Source organism: Cajanus cajan, chromosome 8 (assembly GCF_000230855.2).
Source record: "Cajanus cajan strain Asha chromosome 8, NIPB_CcT2T_4, whole genome shotgun sequence".
Lineage (NCBI taxonomy): Eukaryota > Viridiplantae > Streptophyta > Magnoliopsida > Fabales > Fabaceae > Cajanus > Cajanus cajan.
The window spans coordinates 11,135,745-11,153,473 of NC_138524.1; the positions used below are offsets into that span (position 1 = coordinate 11,135,745).

At 28.3% G+C, this 17,729-nt stretch overlaps 1 protein-coding gene and 1 long non-coding RNA gene across 2 annotated transcripts; one reads left to right on the forward strand and one right to left on the reverse strand.

Annotated features, from left to right (window-relative positions):
• Window positions 1-2,721: 2,721 nt before the first annotated feature.
• LOC109814252 (aquaporin SIP1-1) lies at window positions 2,722-3,848 on the forward strand. The gene has a single exon (XM_020378630.3). It carries the CDS (start codon window positions 2,902-2,904, stop codon window positions 3,619-3,621), a length of 720 nt encoding a protein of 239 aa, XP_020234219.1. The 5' UTR covers window positions 2,722-2,901; the 3' UTR covers window positions 3,622-3,848.
• Window positions 3,849-5,421: 1,573 nt separating this feature from the next.
• LOC109814225 (uncharacterized) lies at window positions 5,422-8,918 on the reverse strand. Its single transcript, XR_002241058.3, has 3 exons — window positions 8,758-8,918; window positions 8,348-8,490; window positions 5,422-6,079 (listed from the first exon to the last, which is right to left on the reverse strand). It is a non-coding gene; the product is annotated as an uncharacterized LOC109814225 (long non-coding RNA).
• Window positions 8,919-17,729: the final 8,811 nt, after the last annotated feature.

Sequence of the window (17,729 nt, forward strand, 5' to 3'; positions counted from 1 at the left end):
TATGCATGTTACATGTCCCTGTGGAATGTAAAATACTTTCGAGGTCTAATACAAATTTGGGGTGTGCCATTCGCATTGAGTGGTGCTATTATTGGTGTCCGTGAATTCGTAGCAACGAAACTAGTGGAGGTTGGATTAGGATTATTGAATTTTGGGAGGGGAGGATCAAACAATTTTTTTTAATAAAATAATTATTTATTATTAAAAAATAAAATTAATATATTAATAAGATTTTTATTCCCAAATAAATTTGAAGCGTTTTAATTTAATTATTTATATATTTAACGATATTTATTATTTTTCCACTAGTGAGCCACATGAAAATCACACTTTATTTATTGGTTCACCCATAAATAACATAAATCACAGGTTCATAATAGATTTCACCCAAAATAATCTTACTTAAATACATAATTTCAAAAATTACATCACAAGGGTAAAAAGTCCACAAACGAATGGAAATTGTTAATATATTTTAGAAGAATAAGAATAGCCAATTAGCCATTGCACGATTATCTTAGTTCACGAGTTATAGAGCATGAGATGAAATGTGATTCTTTACGAGTTAAAACTTTTTGGAGACATTTAATATGACAATTAGTTACATAATAAGAAGTTTATATGATTTTATAATCTTTCATTTTACTCACAGATGATAATTTATTTATTATCACCATTGAGTCGGATTATAAATTAATTGTCGATTATATTTATAAAATGGAGGAAAATATTTTTAAAAGTGAAATAATTCTCGACCTAATTAGAGTGATATTGTCTCTGTATTTTTTCATTACTATTCAACATAATAAGAGAGAAGTTAATGTTATAGCAGTAAAGTTATATCAATTTGAAAATAAATTTAAGAAAAGGATTATGATGAATATATACCTCGTTTTTATAATTTACAATTTGTTTGATTTATTAAAGAAAAATATATAAAAAAATGTAAGAAAAAGAGAAGAAAGTGATATATTTTTTAATGGTTTAATAAAAGAGAAAAGAAAAAAATAAAAAGAATGTGTATTTATAGCATGAGATAAATATGTAGATAAAAATAAGATAAATGTTTATTTGTATAATAATATTTTTCATTTTTCTCCTCTTTAAAAATAAGATAATATGTTGTTTATTTGTCTAATAATCCAGGCGAGAGACTCACCCGTTTTTCTTTTTTTCTTTTCTGCCTATTAAAAAAGAAAAAGATTTTGAAAGGAAATTAAAATGTACAATCCTCTCTTTCTTATTCTGTTGCACTGTCTTTTCCATGTACCAATCAAACAAGTGTTATGATTTTCTTCAAATAATTAGAGAAGTAGCATATAAAGAATTACGAAAGAAGAGAAAATGAATAAAAAAATAGAAAGAACTTTAAAGTGTTTGACTAGAAAGAAATAAAAGAAAAGTAGTAAAAAGAAAAGAAAAGTTAATTTTTTTCATTAGTTTGTATTTAGTTTTAAAACAAGAAAGAAACAAGAATACACAAACACAAATATATATGAATTATTAGACGAATAGAGACAGATTGAATGTATAGTTTAAGTCTAAAAGATGAATGAAGTCTCTAAATTAATAAGACTTGACACATGAAAAGACTTTACAGAGCATGCGAATAAAAAATTAGAGTTTGGGTTATAATCAACTGTTTGATTATACAGAAAGGTGAAGAAGAAAAATAAAATTTTCTTGTAATTAAAGACATATTTACCCTTAATGTATAAATACATAGAAAATATTTTTAAAAACAAAAAATATTATCATACCAAAAATAAATTTCATGTTAAATTGTATATTTAATGAAAATAAACATTTTCCCATTTTTCTTCTAAAATTTCAATCCTATAATATAGTAATAATTGTATAATTATAATATAAAGTTAATTTTGCAATTTTATACAAAATTCTCTCCTCTTTTTCAAATTTATTTTCATATGAAAAATGAAAATTTATTTTTTAAGCAGGTCTCACACTCATTTTTTTTTCTCTCTACATATTATTTTCTTTCCTAACCAAATAATATAAAAATAAAATCTTTCCACTTCTTTCTTCTCTTTTTCTTTTTGCTCAATGTTGAAAATAAACAATGTGTTAGAGTGTATGAGTGGAAGGAAAAAAAATGATATAATAAAAAATAATTAAAATAACATGAAAGAGAAAATACTTAAAATACTGATAAAACAATAGTAATTCTAACTAGTTCTATTTTTTTGACACCCAAATTTTAAGAGACACCCAAGTAATGCCTATTTATTATTATTTTTAATTATTCTTTTACCTCAATTTTTTCATGCAGTACACTTGAGGAAAGAGAACAAAATTAATAGTTTTGTTTGGGATGTTTTTGTCTTATATGGGTGTCTTAGAAGCATTTTTCGATTCTAGCTCAAAAGTTGACACGGACAATTTATTAAGCGGGATATTATGTTCTCGATCTTGTCTTATGAAAAAAAAATCAACTAAGTAATAATCACATGAATGAGATTAGCTTTTTTTCATATTATTGAATGAGTATAAAAAAAAATAGCAACTCTCAATAAGAGTAACCTGAAGCAAACATGTTTTATTTGAATTATAGTACAAGATCCCCACAAAGGACAGAAAGGACCCGCCAAAAAAACCCCAGCTAATTGATGTCTGAATTATTTTTGACTCATCACTCTAGACAAATGATAGGTAGCTTTTTTGCATCACAAATTAGTGTGTCCGAATTGATTTTGGCTCATCACTATAGACAAAGTATAGGGGAGCTTTTCTTGCATCACAGAATCTTCTTCTCTCTCCTCACTTTCTTAATTCTCATTAACACTATTATCCGAGTGTGTTTTGTGTGTGAGTTCCAACTCCAAGTTAAAGGGACCAAGAGAGAAAGAATAAAAAGAAATAAGCTCAAAAGAAAAGAAGAACATGGGGGTGATAAAGGGTGCCATTGGAGATGCAACTTTGACATCCATATGGGTTTTCATCATCTCAACTTTGAGGATCGTAGCCACTGAGGTGGCACTTCTCCTTGGTCTCCAACCCTTTTCACTTTTAGGCCTCTTCATAACAACCATCCTAAACACCCTCTATGTCCTCACCATAAGCTTCATTGGGAGGGTCTTAGGTGGTGCTAGCTTCAACCCTTCAACAAGTGTTTCCTTCTACACTGCAGGGTTGAGGCCAGACTCATCTCTTGCATCCATGGCTGTGAGGTTCCCTGCTCAGGCTGCTGGTGGTGCTGTTGGTGCCAAGGCTCTCCTCATGGTGGTGCCACCTCAGTACAAGGACATGCTGAAGGGTCCTTTCTTGAAGGTGGACTTGCACACTGGTGCTGTAGCAGAAGGAGTGTTGACTTTCACTCATAACTTGGCTATACTCTTTGTCATGCTTAGGGGTCCTAAGAACCCTTTTTTGAAAGTTTATTTGCTCTCTGTGGCTACTGTGGCTTTGGCTATTCCTGGTGCTGGCTTCACTGGGCCTGCCATGAACCCTGCCAATGCCTTTGGATGGGCCTTTGTGAACAACAGGCACAACACTTGGGAGCAGTTTTATGTCTATTGGATATGCCCTTTTGTAGGGGCTAGTTTGGCTGCTTTTATCTACAGGGTTAAGTTTATGTCACCAATCAAGCAGAAGAAAGCTTGAATTAGTTTAGCTTATTCTATGTTTTATTTAATCAGTCTGATGTCTGCTCCTTTCAAAGACTGTTGTTGGTAGGGAAACTTTGCTGTAACTTTTTGCAACTGGTAATGTTCTTCTTTCATAGATAATCCAGGCGTAGGTTAGCTTATTGTATGAATTAGATTTATGAAATGAGTGACTCCGTAGCATTGAAACGTGAAATTTATTGTGTCTTGGAAAGAAAAAGAAAATGTAGATAATCTTAGTTTTTGTTTGTATGGTGAAAAATCAAGATTTCATTTCATGTGGAGGTGAAATAAAGGTTAAATAAAAGTATATATAAACATATATAAATATATATTTTGAATGGTTGAAATCATCTGTAGCTGAAATTTCATCTACAAACCTGATCCAAATCACAAAGGGGAAACATGGGAGGTAAACAGCATGTTGTAATGAAATGTCAAAACCATATAATTTATAGTATGATATTAGTACCGATATATATTTGACAAGCATAGTAACTGATGTAGTAATAAAAAAGATAATTTTTTTTCTTCAAATTATCAATATATAGAGACTTATGTATATAATTATTTAATGTAATTAGATATTATATACGTAAATTAAAAAGTGATAAAATTAAATTACGTAAAAAAATATTTAATTGCACAAATTTAAAGAAAACAATACAATGGATGAAATTAATATATAATAAAAATAATTGGAGATTGATTTGTTAGCTTTCCTTATGCAAAATGATATAAATTTTTCATCAAAGTAATTAATCCAACCACTTATATATGTATTTAAACTCTAATTTTTTAGATAAATTTTTTTTTACATTGCTTAAGAAAAATATTAATTTTTTGGTGATTTTTATTAAACAATTCTACATAAGATCATGGATTAAAAGTCAACTAATGAGATTTATATATCCCAATTCCTTGATAATAAATGTTATTAGTATTTTCTCCTTGATCATAATTTTAAAAGAGTTTCCTAGCCTTAATTAATTTTAATAAATCATGTATTGGGTGGTCAAATCAAAATAAATATATATTAAGAGCAAAAAAAAATTTAATTGAATAATACATTTATTAAATTAAAAATAGAAAAAAATTACATAGTTTAAGTAGTTACCTCAATCCTCATCATCAATAACAGGAAACTTAACCGTTCATGACTAAAAATTATAGCTTTAAATGAATCTTTGAGCACTCAATGATTCTTAAATTGATATCACAAAAACTTTTCTAATATTTAGAATTGTATTAAAGAAAATATATTATAATATAAATTAATACAAAGATCTATAGAAACTCTAATTTTATAATAATTTTTTATGATTTTCATGTTAGCTCTAGATGCTTAGAACGCTCATATTACTCGCTTTGAATAATCAAGTTAATATGTTTAGTATTGTCCTTTGTTTTCAATCACTTAATTAGAACGAATTCTTTTCGCTTGGAAGACAATTCTATACAACTTGAAGTGAAATTTATCCTTTGAAACTTGTAACTTTTAAATTATTCTTTTTTGTGATCCATTTCAACCAAGAAAAACATAAAACAAAAATACCTATATTTAAACAATTGAACTAACATTAAAATTATTTCTTGACTAAATATTTTGTAATGAAAATAAAATTTAAAAATACAATATAACTTAATGATTATTTAAATTAAATAAAATATAAATGCATATTTAGCGATTATCAATTACTCGGAAATTTGAAGTTCACCTCACCAAACTCTCACTATTTCTTTATATAAGTTAGGTGAACACACTAAGTTAATACAATATATGCTGCAAACAGCAACGGGGAATAAAAACTCAGGAGTACTATTACATTACATCCATAGAGTGCAAAAGCTTAGACTTAATTACTGCTACAAACAAAGCTATATATTTAGTAAACGATTAAAACAGTGACAGGTTTTGAAGTATCCAAGGGGAACTCTCTTCGGCAGGTACAAGAACACAGGATCTAAATGAAGCACACATGTAGAAAACTGCCATGGAGTAAAAATATTACATCGAGGGCCTGAGATCATGCAAGAGGGTACATTGATGCATAATTATAATATGATGAGTCAGATTGAATACAACTTTAGAAGAATTTTTGAGAATTTTTCTATTGAAAATTGAGAGTTTTTTTCATTAGAAAAATTCAAAACAAGACTTTTAAATTTGTATTCAAATAGACTGTATACCCTCTACGGTGCCACGTTGTTGCTTAGTAGTTCTTCAAGTGGAAGGATCTGTCTACTGCATGGATAGCACCATGCAATCGGAACATATTTATGAGTCAGAAAATTGGAGAAGGCCTCAATCAATTGTTGCAGGAAGCACCACTGCCAGTAGTTCTGCCTTTTCTCGCATTCAACTTTGTTGCTTTTCATGAGGCCACCATTGATCTAACTCATGGCTTCTAAATATATTTACATCTTCATCTTAAATAAACCCGTTTTTGTATTTCCTGCTCCAAATTAATTATTGACAAACGGCATTAGCACTGGTTTCTTCAAATTCGTTTCTAAGCAATAATTAATGAAATTATTTTTATATATCAAGGCATTCATAAAAATACTATGTATGAATAACTTGTGGTCAGAGTCCGGTCAATATTTGTATTCAAAACAAATAACATGTGGTCTTATAATATTATTCTAAGACAACCATTTAGTGGTTTAAGAGCAAACTTCCCATTTGTTTTTGGAGGGAGTCTATTTAGTAAGAGGACTATTCCATGAATACATGCGATTTTAAAATTAACCAATCAAAGTGGTATGAAATCATTCACCTAGAAAAGATATTAAAATAGATTTTGACTAAATTTAAGCCACTTGAAATTCTTATGAATTTGCATGCTCCTTCCACTTTTTTTAATAAGATTCACTAAGATTATAAGAGTTGGTTAAATTAAATTTGTTAAACTTTTTTCTCAAAATTATCTCTAATATTATGATATTCTTACTTTACTAACTATTATTAAAGTAAAGGATTAAAATAATATGCGTAAGATCCAATATAAGATATTGATATATCACTATAGTCAATATCTTGAAATAAGGTTTTAGGTCCAAATCATATTACCATCATTGTAACTACTAATTAAAGTAAGAAAAATGACTTTAAGTAAAGATATATTTTGCAAAAAAATAAAATAATACAAGAAACATTGTATATTGATTTTTATAAAAAAGAATCAAGACACTTTTAATTCGAGTCTCATAAAAATTAAGGACGAGAAGAAGTATATATATTTTTGTACTAGTTTTCATCTTCCATTGTTTATGTATATGTACGTGTGACTGTGTGAGTGAATAAGTAAGTAAGTAGATTATAGACACGATTGAAGAAAAAAAAAAGTTCAACAATACATTTTGTAAAACACTTTTGTAGATTCTCTTAATTATTATTTGAATTTCATTACAAAATGCAAAATTTTGTAGGTTTTAGTTCTTATAACTCTATTCATAATCTTATAAGTTTTAATAAATTTTAATTAATAATAAAAATATTTAAAAAAATATGTTAGAAAGTATATCGTAAATATTAACGCTTATTAATAGATATATAAATGTCATCGACATATTTTTTTAACATGCTTTTTTATGATTAAAATTTATTAAAAATTATAAAATCATAAGTAAGATTCATCATATGAAAAAACAAGAAAATTTTATTACTCCAGTAAATTTCAGAAAGTGTCTGATTAAAATTATTTATATGATCGCGTTCGTATGATTATTCTAACCAGTTAAGAACCCCTTCACGATACAATTAAGTTATATAATATAAATTAAAGACGATGATCTGTCGTCTAACGTGTCATAGTCAATAAGCTAGCAGCATTGGAGGATCCATCTACAGTTGGCAATTTGGCATCAAGTAATTGGAGATTGAAACTTTAATTTCCAATTTCTATGCATCATGTTTCGTCAAAATTTGGTTAAAAAAATGTATAGTTTTTGTGGTTGATTAGTTATTTTTTTAAGAAGAAAAGTTTGTCAGTAGAGGAAGCAAGAGACAAAAAGGGGCTAAAAATCCACAATTAAAAAACAAATATGTGTAGTTTTTGTGGTTGATTAATTAGTTTTTTTAGGAGATTGATTAGTTAATTTGTGGGGCTTTAATAATACAAATTAATTAAAGCTTTCAGACTTTCAGCTACATTGTACTCTAGCCAAAGAAAATTATTATAATCCCTTCCCAAATCAAAGTACGTTTTTCTATTGGCTAATTTATGATCATCAAACGGTCTTTAGGACTTGAAAAGAATCAAACCGTGAAAACAACACTAGCCATAGGCCATATGCCAATGACCTTTCCTTACACAAAATCCAAGACCTGCCCCTGCCAGTGGTGCAGCAAGCATCTTTGTGATGTGATTTTTGTTGTTAAATATTTTATAATTAACCCATCAAACATGGAAAAAATCGATCTCTTTATTTGTTTACTTCTTTATTACTTAATTTCCAACATAGATTACAAAGTAATAACTCGCCACAACCACAAAGTTTTTAACAGACCCATAATTATTTATTAAAAAAATTAAAAAGGGAAAGTTTTATTATCATTTTACAAATAACGATTAACGAATGAAGAGACATATATATATATATAGGAGAATAAAAACATCCTCGAAGTCAGTTTAATATCGATCACCCATCCAATTCGAACCTAATTTAGCATATGAAGAAGAATATTCATTTAGAAAAAGAGCATATATATATAAAAGTACCTGAAAGCAACTGCTACTTGGTTCTCTGTCTGTGGTAGCTTAAGCTTGTGTCTGAAAATCTTGAGGACACTGAACTTTGATCCAATAGATCAAGGACAAGAAGCTAATGTTGCCGTCAAGAACTACCTTTCAGTGATGTATAGCTGTAAGAAGAAAGAATTGTAGGAGCTCTTGATAAAAAAATATTTCTACATCATTCTATGAATTAATGTCTTATAAAAAGTTGCTTGCAACTTTAGATCTTGTTATTTTTTCTGTTATACCAAGTATAATTTTGGCTCCTAGATCAATACTAATTAACACTCTTGCACTATTAGATATGAATGAAGAAAGTGAAGTAAGGTTTGCATATATGAAAAGGTGAAGCATAGGTTATATGAAATATAAGGGCATGAATTATAGAAACGTACCATTAGGTGAGATATAAAAGATGAAGTGGGTGAAGGAGGAGCAGCCAGGTTTATTTGTACGTAGGGATAATACAAAGGGTTTGGGCCTGGCCGCTCCTCTTCAAAAAAGAGTTTAGGGTTTAAAGCTTAAATATTGATATATGGTCCGAAAATACTAAAAAGTTAGAAATAAAGAGAAGAGGGAAGTGAGAAGGTTCATTGAATGTAGACAGAAGAGGGGAGCATCGTACAGAGACAGGAACATGGCTTTGGGAGTGGGACGAGCTGTAAAAGGTTTGGTAGGTGTAGGCAGCATCTGTTTAAGGTTTCACTTTTTCGGGAAAACGAATAAATCGCATGTTTAATTCAGCTTACACTCTTAAGCGTAGCCACGTTTAATATCCCGGCCAATGCACACAGAATTAATATATCTTTCTTTAAACTTAAAAATAAGTATGTTTAAATAAATATATTTTAAAAATTAATTCTTTAAAATACTGTTTTAGTAAAAAGTATAGTCATCATTCAAACACTTAAAGACTCTCCTTTTTCATTGCATTTGTTTTTTTTATATCTTATTGTAATCGTTATATCTGTATTTCTTTTTTTTTAGCTACCTATTTTGTTATGGGTGATGTTACAGAGATGTCTTATTCAAGGATAAAATTGTGAAGGTTTAATGAGTATTATAACAAATAATATCTTAAATGTATTACTAGTAGAAAAATAAGTTTTTAAAATTGGTTATTTTTAACTTTTAAAATCGATTCTCTATCCGATTTTAAAAGTTAAACTTTTAAACTCGATTATTTAATCGATTTTAAAAGTTAACTTTTAAGATCGATTATTTTATAATCGATCTAGAAAGTTTTGGCTCCGAAAAAAATAAAACTGGAACGGGTCGTTTCAAAACTGGAACAAATCGTTCCAGGTTGTTAAAAAGGCCTAAAACTACCGTTTGAAACGGACCGTTCCAGCATAGTTAGTTATGAGTTAAAATCTATCCAGAACGGGCTGTTCTTCTTGCAGAACCTTAAATTCAAAATTTACCGAAATAAATCAATAACAAAAGTAGCCAGAATAAACCAACAACGAAAGTAGAGACACGAGAAGAGCATGAGAATGTTACCTTGATATAGTAGTCTTTTAAAGAAAATGAAAAGGTGGAGAGTTTAAATGAGAGAACGAGAGAGTAAAAAAAAGAATGGAGGGAAAACTCAAAGAGAATGAGAATGGAGAGAAAGATAAAAGGTTTCTGACGATACTTTTAAAATCGGTTATCTAAGAACCGATTTTGTATACTACATACAAAATCAGTTCTTAAATAATCGATTTTAAAAGTAGTACTTTTAAAATCGGTTCTTAAACAACCGATTTTAAAAGTAGCAATTTTAAAATTGGTCATAAAATAATTGATCTTAAAAGTACTTTTAAGATCGGTTAAAATTTTACCGATCTTAAAAGTGTTCATATTATTTACAAAATTGTCATCGTGTCACTTTTAAGATCGGTTAACCGATCTTAAAACTCCGATTTTAAATCTAATTTTTACACTAGTGTATTGATATTAATGATGTTAAGAAACTTACAATTAAAATATTTTGACACCTACCGTAAACTTTTGTAAAACCTTTTGGGTGGTCACCCTCCTAAAATATTGACCGTGTGACTAATGACCTTTTGAATTCATAAAAAAAATTGTATTAGATTTGCATTCAGGTCACCATCACCTTTGTCCTCCATGATGATACCATTTTAAGCATTCAAAAGAGCTTCATCAAATATACTGTTAGACACTACTACAATTTTTCTCCATCACACAATTACATTCCATTCTCAAATGATCATATTTATCTATGATGTTTGTATTGAATCTACATGTGAAGTTCACAATCAAGAGTAAGGATAAAATCTTTTTAATTTATGGGAAATCAAAAAGTCATGCTGAGGTTGCAATTTTTTTTATTATATCTAATCCTAGCGCAATCAAAGAGTTGAGATAAGATTGCGAACAACTTGAATTAAAACTAACCCTAATACAATTAGTGAGTCGTGTTGAGGTTGTGAACAATCCAAATTATAACTAACCTTAGTACGATTAAAGAGTCGTGCTAAGATTGTGAGGTTATAAATGACTCAAATAATGATCGACTATAGTATAATTAAAGGATTGTATTGAAGTTGCAAACGACTCAAATTATAATTGACCATAGAGCGATCTAAGAGCATCTCTAATGTAGAGTACTTAAAATGTATTTTTTCTAATAAGTAACTTTGTTTATTAACAACTCCCATTGGAGTGTGATGACATGGAATATGAAATTACTTTTAAAAAAAAAAAAGTGAAGACTCTTAAATAAGCAATGCTACTTAAAACACATTACTCCCATAAATCATTCCCACCAGTAAAAAAAAAGATTACTTATTATGTTTAATTAAATTAATATTTAATTATAATAATTACATTAATTTTTAAGTTGTCAAAAAGTGAAGTGTAAATAAAAAAACTATAAAAGGTTGGATTACTTATAAGACTCTATCATTAGAGCAAAATTTATAAATAAAAAAAAATAGTGTGTGAATTGCTTAAGAATGATGTGACATGGTAAGTTTCATTTAAAGTAAAATAAAAATCTTAATAAGTTATTTATAAGAACCATTTTTGGAGATGGTTTAAGAATCATGTTGAGGTGGTGAATTATTCAATTTTTCAAAAAAATACTTTAATACTCTAGTATTAATTTTCACTATTTTACAAGGAACACTTATATTAGTTTGTGTATGGTTAATTAATTTCATATCTTACTATGGAAAATTTTATTTTATTTAATCTCCTTATTTTGAAAAAAACTCGAGATTAGGAGATTGTTTATCCTCGAAAGATTTTATCTAACTTGATATTTATTTGGGAAGAGTGGCATATTATGATTATAATAAAATATATGTGAATTAAATTTTTTTTCTTTAAATCATGGTAAGATTGGTCACTAAAAAAAGGAGATAGAATAAGAAACAACAAATATAACTATTGTTTTAGATATAAAATAATAACAAATATAATGAAAGAAGAGAGACTTAAATACTCCAATAATATAACTATACTTTTTGCTGGAATACAAATAGATAAGATTTTTTTTTTTATATATAAAAACATAATTTTGTTTATTTTAAGTTTAGTTAAACACATTAAAAAATAAAAAAGTGCTTATTTTATTAAAAAGAAATACTTTAAAAAAAAGTTTAGACAAACAAATCTAATATGTAATTCAATAATTATATTTCTTATTTCTTGCATATTTTATGTTAGTTAAAATTTATAAAAAATTGTGATAGAAGTTTATTAAATAAAATATAAGTAAATGCTTATATTACTATACTGATTTACCTTTTTCATGGTCTTATTAACTAAATTACGTCTTATTATTTTAATATTTATAAGATAAGATTATTAATTTATATATGTGGATATTTATAAAAGTACTATTCCAATTCATTTAACATATTTTCTTTTTTATAATATTATTATCTAAATTATATTTACTGTAACAAGAATAATTTTCTATATGCATTATTAAATTATGTATCAATATGTGTTTGGTTTTTATAAAACTTAAAATTATATTAATTAGTGATTTTTTTTAGAATTAGTTATTTATTATTTGAACCATCAAATTTGTGATGAGATATTAAATATATTTTATGATATTTTTCCTAATATTTATTGTGTATAAGATGTTTAACACTGTAATATATGTGAAGTAATTGATCAATTTTAAATATTAAAGACAAATTTTGTTGCCCATAGATTCATGAACATAATTGTTTCTAGCGAGATATTTATGGTGTACATACAGAAAAAGTAGTTGATCCAATTAAAATTATAAAAAAAATTGAATTAAATTTATATTCAAAGAGATTCAAATTAAATTATAATTTATTTTGTGATTAAATTAGATGTTTTTATTTTCTGAAAATGGACCCAAAAAAATCACCAAATGACTGCAACTTTTTTTTTTGGCCCAGTAAGAAATTATATTTTATTTTGTTCAAAACGATTCAAACTAAATTATATTTTATTTTTTGATTAAATTAATGTTTTTCTTTCCTGAAAATGGGCCCCAAAAACATCACCAAATAATTGTATTTTTTTTTATTTGTTTAAATAAAAAAAATTACCACAATTACAATAAAAATCGTAGTTAAGTTATCATACATTTACCTGGAGGCTGATGATATATACACCTCCTATCTTTTATAAATACACCAACCAAAAAATGACTGTAACCCTGCAAGTCCTAGCACCCCCAAGACAATAATACAATTGAAAAATCAATTATTAATGAATTAATAAATTCTTAAATAACATAAACACTCAGCTTAACAGTGTTACGGTGATCTGCATCTGCCCCAAAGATATTCAAGCGACTTTAGAATTTTGATGGCCCGCTATATACGATTATGGGTAGGTCAAAAAAAAAAAGAAACGAAAGTCCAAATAGCCAGAAAAAAAGAGTAACAGCCCATCAAAGATATGCTTTTGGGTCAGGTAAAAAGAATTAAATGACTAGGAAAAAGAAATTCTTTAGGGTAAGTAATGGGGTCAAACTGAGATCAAATGTAATGTAATGTAATATTTCCATTAGATTTCTTCTTACCTTATGCTTGCACTCCCTGATTATCATTTTTTTTGTTTATATTGGTAATTAATTAATATTTCCATGTTGGGCCCTGGGGGGTACTGGGTAGGTTGCACTTAGCCCAACGCCATTGACATTTTTGTCCAACCAATTTCTTGGTATGATCCTAAACGGACTAATATTTGGGTACTGGTGGGTCTGCAAACCATCATTGACATTGAACTCTCCTACCACTAGGAATGGCAACAGGGCAGATTGAGTATGAGTTTCATGATACTCGTTCTCATTCCCGTGACTCAAACCCATCCCTACTTGTACCTGTATCTGTCAGGTATGTAATTTTCGTCCACATCCCATCTCCGTCGAGTATCGGTTATACCTGTCCCCGTAAAAAATTATTTATTTTTTTACAAAAAAAATACACAATATTTTTAAATTATTTTTTTATTATATTATAATTATAATTAAATTGTTTCTCTATCTCATATTTTAATTAAAAGATTTCTTAATAATTAAACAACTATAAATGTTGCACATTATAATAAATAATTATACATAATAAAATATTAATTTTTTTAACATAACTCAATCGGGGACAGGTACGTGTACGGGTACGAGTATGTATATACCCGTACCGTCAAAGTCGGGACGGGTTCGGGTATTACCCATGAATACAGGTTTATTTGCTATCCCTGCCCACCACTAAGTACCTCCTCCTTTCCTTCACTCTGTCTTTGATTTAGCTAATTCTGAACTAAGGAAGGTGAGGGATGAGGAGGAGGAGAAGAGATAGAGGAAATTGTATTTGAAGAAGGAGAGAAAAAAATTTGATAAAGAAGTGCATTATATTATTGTGTATATGAAATAAATCTAATAGTGTACCGTAGATTACATTAAAAATATGGTCTATAGTAACATTAGTCTAATATTAATACAAATGTATCTATAAAAAATGTAGTGTGAAGGTAGATAAAGAGTCCATTTATTTGAACTTAAAAATAAGTATTTTCATAAAAAATAATTATTTAAGAAGTAGATAGAAGTTGTTTCTTAAATAAAGTAGAAAATTATTTTTTAAAAAAAGTTTCGACAAAAAAATTAAAATGGTATTTATTTTATTAAGAAGAAGCGTTGTTATGGTTTATATATATATATAAAATAAATTGACCCAAAATATTACAATTAAATGTTGAAAATTGATTTTGGATAAAGTAAAAATAACTTCATATTGCTTCAATCCCACCATTATTTTTTCTAATTGAAATTAATTTTACTTTAGTTATCAAATATTATAATTTTGAGTCAAACCATATTTGACTTAACTTAGCATGGTTTCATCATGATTTTACTACCAAACCAAACATCCATGCACTAATCAATGAAGTAACCTAAAGTTACTAATAGGACGTGACACTTTTCTAAAGGTTTGGTTTTTTTCTCTAACAACCAACCTTCCTTGTTGATGCTTTGCAACTAGATCTTTTTGTTCTTTTGTTTTTCGATTCTTATCTTTTTCACAAAAAATACCCTCCCAACTATGTTTACATTTTTTTTTCAGTGTACCAGGTGTTTAAACAAACACAAAACGAAAGTCTAATAACATTGATACACACTAGTAATGGTGTAGTAGTGGACAAAATTAGCACATAAACTAGTTTAAAACTGAAAACGTAACTGAATTGAGTGCTAAATTGAAAGATGATAAACTAGTTAACTGATTATAAAACGCTTGATAAAATTAACTACTAAACTAACTCTTATTATACATACTATAACATAATTACTAGCTAACTGGAAGTTTAAAATTGAATACCAAAAGTTGACAAACTACTTGCTGAATTTAAAATATATAAATTCTAACCCTAAAATAAATTTCCATAAATATATGCGCAGTGAGGCACACCCAATTGATGGAATCCAAAGTTGAAAAGGATCTGCTTGGATGATCCGCAAATAACTAATCATTAAAAGCTCAATATTCACATAATTTGTCAAACTTGATGAAAGAGATAGTTACTTACCTTTCCAGAATCGTTGGTTTTCTGTGTACACAGTGTATATGTGAATATGTGACATATGTCTCTCTCGCACATTCAAATATGCTATGTTTATATATTAATTTTCAGCTAACACAAGATAAAAAGGATAATTTGATGAAGTAGGTCACTAGATAGATTTGTTATTGTTGCGATCACTGTGTATATAGTAATTCAGAGGGAATTACGGGTCTCCTTTCCTGTCTCCACATTCGTATATTGTCCGTGACGCACCAACTGGATCTAGAAATCTGGTCTTCATCTTCTGTTTTAATATAATAAAAGATCGAGTCTTCTCCATTCAAGAACAAAACAAATTCCCTTCTAATATCAATTGGTAACGTAGAGGATTCTCAACTTAGTTAGATATGTAACAATGTAGACAAAACTACTGAATATCTAACTTTAACTCTACAATTAATATGAGTTTGTAAGGTAAGAATCTCTTTAATTATATACTTTATTTTAGTCATATTATTAATGATGTGACATCTCTAAAATATTTATTTTATGTTAAAGTTTACATGATTGAATATTTATGAGTAGTCTCATAGCAAGTAGTATAATATATTAAACAATAATTATTAGAATATACTCTCTGATATTATTTTAAAATGTGAGTTTATACTCAACTTTACAAATCTAATATGTAAAAACATCCGTAATGCAAATTGCTTAACAATGTATCTTATTTTATTTTATTGGTTGGGTTTTATATTCTCACATTATATTTAAGCAACTCACAATAATTTTACTCCAATAATATATAAAATTTTAAATAATTCTTCCTAATTTTCTTTTCTTGATATGATTTACTGATTCTTCTTTCCTTTCTCTCAATTTAAATTTTTATATAAGATGCAAAACTAAAATTTAAAATATTCTTTATGCTTAGTTATTTGTTTTAATGATGGATACTTTATATCAATATAATGATTATAATATATATATATATATATATATATATATATATATATATATATATATAAAAGACACAATTGTTTGAACGTAAGATACTTTAAGTTATTAGAGCGTCATTTACTTGAAAGTGAATATTATTCTCTCACTTATATATTTTATTTTAACTAAGTGACTAGTTGATGCTAAATCTATACTAAAAAAATGCAATAAAACGTATTTAATATTTTAGAACAAAGGTCAAAATTAAGTAAGATCCAGCAAACCGGATGAGCAACTTAGATCATGGCCTAACTCACATGATTGGAGGATTCTCTTGAATGTTGATCTCCTTGATGTCCTTGTACTTGCGTGATTCTCGAGTGGTTGAATCTAATATATATAATAGGCCAAGTTGAGTCACGCAACTTTACCTGCGCCCGAACCCTATACAGGAGGATATTTTGCATGGTTTTAAGTGCATATTGTTTTCATTACTTATTTTGACGAGGCCTTACACTGAACCAAGTGCCTTACATGCACTCGGGTAAATTAATAAAGCTAGCATATTCTTTTTCGACGGAGATAAAGATCCAAAGACAAAGCATTGTGGGAGCCAAAGAGGAAAAATATTAAAAGATTAAATGTAAAATAAGAAAAGTAAATATTGAATTAAATAAGAAAAATATATTTTATTTAAAATTTAACAAAATTATAAAGGATGTAATAACTTTTTTGGGGTTATGAAAGCTACCTACAAGAAGCATCACCTTTAGTTGCAATTGCAAGGCACACCCATTAGGCATGGCAACGGGGCGGAGCAGGGGTGGGTTTTACGTTCTCCGTCCCGCCCCCGCAAATTTAAACTGCCCCGTCCTCGCCCCCAATATCCGCTGGGATAAAATTTGGGTCCCCATTTTCGCTCTCAACGGGTTCGTCCCACCCCGTTCCCGCACCTATTTCTTTTTTTATAAATAAATGAATAATTAAAAAAAATAAAAGAAAAGTAAAATAATATAAATTTTTATATATAAATATTTATAATTTTAGTTTATCTATATATAAATAATTTTTTAATTATATTATTAAGCGGGACAGGGACAGGGTGGGAGCGGGGGCAGGGGCGGGGGTGGGGGCAGGGTGGGTATTAACATCCCCGTCCCCGCCCCTGATTTTATCAATCGGAAAAAACCCGAACCCGAACCTGAACCCGATAAACACAAGTTTTTCCCATCTAAATCAAGGCAGGTTCAGACGGTACTCACGGAGCGGGTTGGATTCTCATGCCTAACACCTGTATTGCACTTTGCTGCATTCTCTGCTACCAAGAAGCACTACATACTACATACAGTAGAAAAGTCCAATCGCTAGTTGAATCTCTCAGCTGGTACATTTAATTTTCTGCAAGTAATAAAAAACAGTA

Excerpts from the sequence above, each read along its gene's own strand:
- LOC109814252 (XM_020378630.3), top strand. The coding sequence starts at position 2,902 with ATGGGGGTGATAAAGGGTGCCATTGGAGATGCAACTTTGACATCCATA.